The sequence below is a fragment of the Cebidichthys violaceus genome, unplaced genomic scaffold (genome assembly GCF_023349555.1).
Source record: "Cebidichthys violaceus isolate CVI_PGR_0920_01 unplaced genomic scaffold, fCebVio1.0.p SCAF_14, whole genome shotgun sequence".
Lineage (NCBI taxonomy): Eukaryota > Metazoa > Chordata > Actinopteri > Perciformes > Stichaeidae > Cebidichthys > Cebidichthys violaceus.
Window position 1 is genome coordinate 2,771,920 of NW_027176307.1, and position 6,000 is coordinate 2,777,919.

The 6,000-nt window shown below is 41.5% G+C and overlaps 1 protein-coding gene across 2 annotated transcripts in view; it reads right to left on the reverse strand.

The window, feature by feature from the left end:
* LOC137870966 (E3 ubiquitin-protein ligase TRIM9) overlaps nt 1–4,054 on the reverse strand; it is a 43,579-nt gene extending 39,525 nt beyond the window's left edge. For both annotated transcript variants that reach the window (XM_068708485.1, XM_068708486.1), the window contains exon 1: nt 3,155–4,054. In XM_068708485.1, coding sequence (XP_068564586.1) covers nt 3,155–3,991 — 837 coding nt within the window. In that variant the 5' untranslated portion in view covers nt 3,992–4,054. The remainder of the gene's footprint in view (nt 1–3,154) is intronic.
* Nucleotides 4,055–6,000: the final 1,946 nt, after the last annotated feature.

The following is a 6,000-nucleotide window of genomic DNA, read 5'->3' on the forward strand; positions in this document are numbered from 1 at the left end:
GACCTAAGTTGCCAGTGGGCAAAATGCTAGCTCAGTCCCCAGCAAGAGGATTTTTGAAGAAGAAGATGCATTTTGATTTCTAACAATAGAAGGAGGAGGTAACGAAGGAAAAGGATGCTAACAAGATGCAGCAATACCCCACTTCAACAGAATGATCAAAAAAAAGGAAGAGCGTTCTGCCCACCAAAGTAAAAAAAAAAACAGCTCTGAGTGACACTTCAAAAAATCAACAGCCATTTCAGCTCATGCTGCTCAGAGCCGGTCCAAGTGCAGAAGGAGAGGTACGATAACAGCCAGCCATCGATCTCCATCCACACGAAGGACACCATATTAACTAAGTGGCGGCCATCTCTTATTCATACGCTGCTCATTACTTAGCGACGCCCTCTTACTCCTGTACTCTGATGGGATTTTCACGGTCCATTTATGGGACAGGGTGAAAGAGGTAAAGATGGAGGATGGGCGGGGGGGTAAATAAGAAACAGGGATGAGGAGGTAAAGGGAGGCAGACATATAGAAGGTGAATGAGTGAAAGCCAGAGGAGAAGGCGAAAGAGGCTGAAACGTGTGACGGATAAATGACTGGAGGCTTCCAATCACACAGACAGAGAGATTAGTCCCGATGACCCACTTAGCAGGAGACAGACAAAAATGTCTTTTAATTTACACTTATGAAGTCTGGGTGTGATGATGTTGATGGCCTGATAAAATGCTGTATTAAACACAGGAAGTAGTCTGGGCCTGTACAGAGCTTGTTAAATGCTGGTAATAGTAGTATTGATTTTCCTTTAAGCCCTTTTTGAAAACCTGCCCATGGGGCCTTTTTTTGCCAATATAATTATTAGTATAATTATTCATAAGGAATATGGAAATGTTACACATACCTCCCCTTATGCAATCAACTCTGGGTTTTGAATTTTTCAAGTTTAAAATTTCAACAGCAAAGATCCCACTGTAACCTGAGAGGAGTGACCTGAGTTGACCCCATCCACGCAGCACACTTTTAAATTAATGAAAGATTCATTGAAAAATAAATTGAATCATCAATCACTTTAATCATCCTTTAATGACACAGGCGGGTGATTTTTGGCAGACAGAGGGGGGAAGTGGAGAAAGGGTGAGATTGGATGGTAAAACACAGGGTTTTCCTCTAATTTTGTTCCAGTAGAATGTAGTGTATGAACAATGTTTATTCAAATGAATACAAGCCAGATCCAGGGGGTTGCATTTTAAACAACACTAATTCAACTCAAATTTGAATACTGTTCACCATCACATTTCCATAAACCTTTAACAAAACATATGTAATGTATAACGTTGGAGAACTCAGACTTTTGAGGCAGAGTAAGCAGACTTTAAGACACTGGAGTTAAACAACCAGCCCAATTTTTTATCATCTGTACAGCGTGATATTTCAGGGTTTTGTCGAGCCATTTCATGGAAAATTGACTCTTTCAAATCATCATAGTATGCGCAATATAAAAGAAAATGGGGCGCACACAAAGCTCAATCGGTTTACCCCCTGAATATGTTTTAATCTGCCCACATCAACAGCTTGAGGGAGAATACCAGTCTCAACTGTGCTGCTAACACTTTTTGGCTTCTATAAAAGCTAAATATAGAATATATGATTCAGGGCCACACTTTTGTTAAATAGGCAGTGGGTGAAGAAGCACTATGATCTTTTATGGTAAGTAAAAGTACAAGTACCACAATGATAAAATACTCCATTACAAGTTTCAAATCCTTCATTCTACTTGAGTAAAAGAACAGAAGTATTAGCAGCAAATCAATTTAAAGCATCAAAAGTAAAAGGACTCACTATGAAAAATGGCGTGTTAATAAAGTGTTATTTATCGGATTTGTATAGTATATATTTTTGGAATATTATATCACATCAATGAGAGCAATGTAAAACGTTATATACTATTGGCATATTAAACTGATCATATCAAGTGACCATAGTGTTTAAATAAATGCGGTGGAGTGAAAACATATGTCATTGAAACAAAGTATTTTAAAACCATATTTGTTCAAACTTGAATAAAAAACATAGTTTTTCTTTTCTTTTTTTATCCCTGTCTTGATCTTGCCTGAGGAAATACATCAAACTCTGCTTCCCACACTACAGTCACTACTGACATTTCACACACACACACACACACACACACACACACACACACACACACACACACCCACACACATGCAGTACATGTGAGCCAGTAGTGCATGAAATAGCAACACATCGCTGACATAATCAAGGAATGACTCATATTGCACACACACAAGGGTTTTTTACGCCTCCAGTAATTATTTCCCTGAATCAGTCAGGGCTCTCTGATTTACAATTTGCTCCATATACAGTAAACTCAACACAGCACTGCAATGGGTTTTTTCTGGGACTAACATGTCCACCTCATAGCATCCTCTCACTCCCTTTGATTTGTCATTTTTCAAGAGAATTTACTGTAGTTTCACAATTTTAAATAACCAACACATATATGAACGCGTATAAGATGAGGATGCAATTGGTTTGAAGGCATGTATGTCTGTAGCTATAATAACTAACAAATTCCTAACTATAACAACATATAACATAGCAACAGTTAAAAATTAAGACTTATGATTGACACAAGCTGTTCAACACCAGTGAGGCACATCAGGCAATAAACAGTGTGCTGGTGTGTGTGGGTGTGTTTCTGCATGCAAATGTTCCTGACAGTGTGTGCGTGTAGCCCAAGTGTGTGTGCATGCGAGAGAGAAAGAGAGAGAGAGAGAGAGAGAGAGAGAGAGAGAGAGAGAGAGAGAGAGCGAGAGAGAGAGAGAGAGAGAGAGAGAGAGAGAGAGAGAGAGACTGTGTGCAATAGTGTGTGTAAGCCATACAGCTTTGGGATTGGGCTTCAGCCAATTGACAATTGTGGCTTTAAAAGCCATTTAGGCCTGTTGGCTTATAATGTTTATGAGACAGAGAGAGGGCAAGAGAGAGAGTGCATGTGCGTGTGCGTGTGCGTGTGTGTGTGTGTGTGTGTGTGTGTGTGTGTGTGTGTGTGTGTGTGTGTGTGTGCGCGTGTGTGTGCGTGTGTGTGTGTGTGTGTGTGTGTGTGTGTGTGTGTGTGTGTGTGTGTGTGTGTGTGTGTGTGTATGTTTTCGCTCACCTTGTGTTGTTTCCACATCATGGGCAGCGTTTTGACGTCGTGTTTGGCGTGTTTCCCCTCCTCCAAACACTTCATACACACCGGAATCTTGCAGCTGTAGCAGTACATGCTGAAGTTTTCCGCTTCGTGGTCCACGCAGGTCGCCGGTTTCCGCGCGGTAGCGGGCGGCAGCGGACCGCCGCTGCCTCCTCCGCTTGCCGCACCTCCTCCCGCCGCTCGGTTCGGCGGCGGCACCAGGCGGTGCTTGGCGAGCGGACCGCGGGACGGGTGGCATCGCTGCTGGCAGGCGTGACAGTAGTAGACGTCGCACTGCTCGCACATAACCGTCGCGTCCACCGGGTTGCGGTCGCACAGCTGGCACTTCACCGCTGTAGAAGACGAAGAAGAAGAAGAAGAAGAAGAGGAGGAAGAGGAGGCGGAGGAGCGGCGGTTCTGCTGGTACCTCGTCACGATGGCCTCGAGCAGCCGGTTCCGAGGGAAACCCCGGAGCCCCCGTTCATCCAGGGAGACGCTCCGGTGGCACAGCGGGCAGGTGAGGGAGCAGTGTCGGTGGTGGTTGGCCGGTGGAAACACCCGCACCCCGTTTGGAGACTTGAGCTGGCACGGCGTGTAGGAGCCGTATCCGCTGTCCGTCTCGCTGTACAGACTCATCTTGTCCATGTCCAGGTAGTCGTAGTCAGAGCTGCCCGAGGCTCGGCTCTGCACCGGGGTCTCCCCCTCCGGGGTCTGGACGGTGATGTTCCGAGCACAGGCCAGGCAGACATTGTGGGAGCACGGCAGGAGGATGGGGTCCTTGAAGAGGGAACCGCAAACGGGGCATTTTAACTCTTCCTCCATCTCTCCCGTCTGTTTCGGTGGACCGGGGAGGGAGAAGCAGCTTCAATGAAAACACTCCAGCACCGACTGACACGGACAGCTCCCTAAGCGGCTCTGCGCAGGCGCAAAGGGGGCGGGGATAGTGGTTTGAGTTGATTGATCGAGTTAATTTAAAGGCTCTGAATCACCACTGATCTCTTAAGTATTTTGTCTTTTATTGTAATCATCATTATTGTATATTATAGTATATTATTTTTGTACGATTGTAATTGTCTGAATTTATTTATCTCAATGCAGTCCCTGATTTCTTTAAATCCTGGTTCAACCATGTAAACCACTTTGTGCTGTGTCAATAAAGGTTATTATGGTGATTTAAATAAAATCTAAGAAAGATGAACAGTGAACATCCTCATTTATCTTGTGTACTTTGTGATTTAGTGTTTATGTGCATCATTTTGCACACATTCATTATTTCTTAAAAAATACAGGATTTGAAGTACAATAACATTGGTAATTCTTGTAATTCATAAAAACAAATACTCCTTGACTTAAGTACTAATACCACGGTGTAAAAATACAAAAACATGGATGGTTTAATCTGGAACAATGCATCACACTTAATAAACTGAACATATGTTTTGAATTTAGAAATAAAATGTGCAAAGTAACTATTCCCTATATAATCACTTCTATGAAGTAAAGTTTACCACTATGAAATATTATAAGATTCAAATTAGGTAACTTATGTGTAGTACATGACAAAATGTACTTCTTCACTACTGTTATTTTGTGTACAACTCTTAACCATTAAGCAAAATTAAGATTTAGATTTAAGCCTTTCTACGGGGAATACAAAGGCCATGATTGTCAATCATTATGTCAACCTATAATAATGTTGATAATGTATTGTGTGTAGTGACAAAACTACCACATACCAACTAAAGATGAAACAAACAAACACAAAACTGTGAATATTAATTAATGAATGTTGAGATCCTGGATTCTACCAGAGAAAACAGATGTTCAGACTGGATGGGGATTTTAGGTCCGTTCGATCCTGTAACCTTCTGTGTTGTGTGACATTAGCTTTCTGTGTTGGCTAAATGTTTAATTGACCAGACAGCAGCGTGACTGAAGTCCCTCAGGGTGCTGCATTAATGCCACCCACTGGGACAGCTCTTGCATCCCTGTTAGCGTTCCATTACATGGGATTCAGAACTGTTCTGGGATGAAATGAACACCCACTTTTAAAAGGATATACAGTATATGTACGCACTCGTGCAATTACTTTCTTCACCTGATTTAACTTTTAACCACAATCTAAGACTCTTTTACAAGTTAGAACTGTGTTTCTTCTTGTTTCAGTCATTTTGAGGACATGTACTCATACAAATATTACAAGACAGGCTTCAAATCACAGGAGCGTGTGTGACAGCTGGAGAAGCTCAAGTTAAACTGTCACTTTGACAGTAATGCAGAAGTCATCGTAAGACAATCCTGAAAGAAATCCAAATGCCGAACAGCACTATCCCCTGAATATTACAATCAAGGAAGAGTTATTTGGGGTTATTTTAAGACTGCATTTTTAAAATATAAATTTATGCTACGTTTTCTGTACTTTTTCCCATTTCATGTCAAAAGTGCAGTTTGGGAATTTACCACCAGGGATAAATAAGTTCTTGTATAATACAGTAATAGCGTATAATAATACTTCATAACTTATTTGTTGATTATATTTTGTTATTGATCTAAATCTGCATTGTAAAGTTACAGTATTTTCCAATGAATGAATGAATGAATTAGAAGGAATAGAAGTAGATAATAGTAGTCGTAACTTACTTATTGTAAGTCGCTTTGGATACAAGCGTCTGCTAAATGACTGTAATGTAATGTAATGTAATGTTTAGTAATTCTCTCTGAAAGAGGCTTGAGATCCTGTTCATGACCAGGGGTCTGTTCCATAGAGCGAGTTTTCCAAAAAAGCAGGAAACTAACCTTACTTTTGACCCCTGGCTACAGCAGTTGATGAA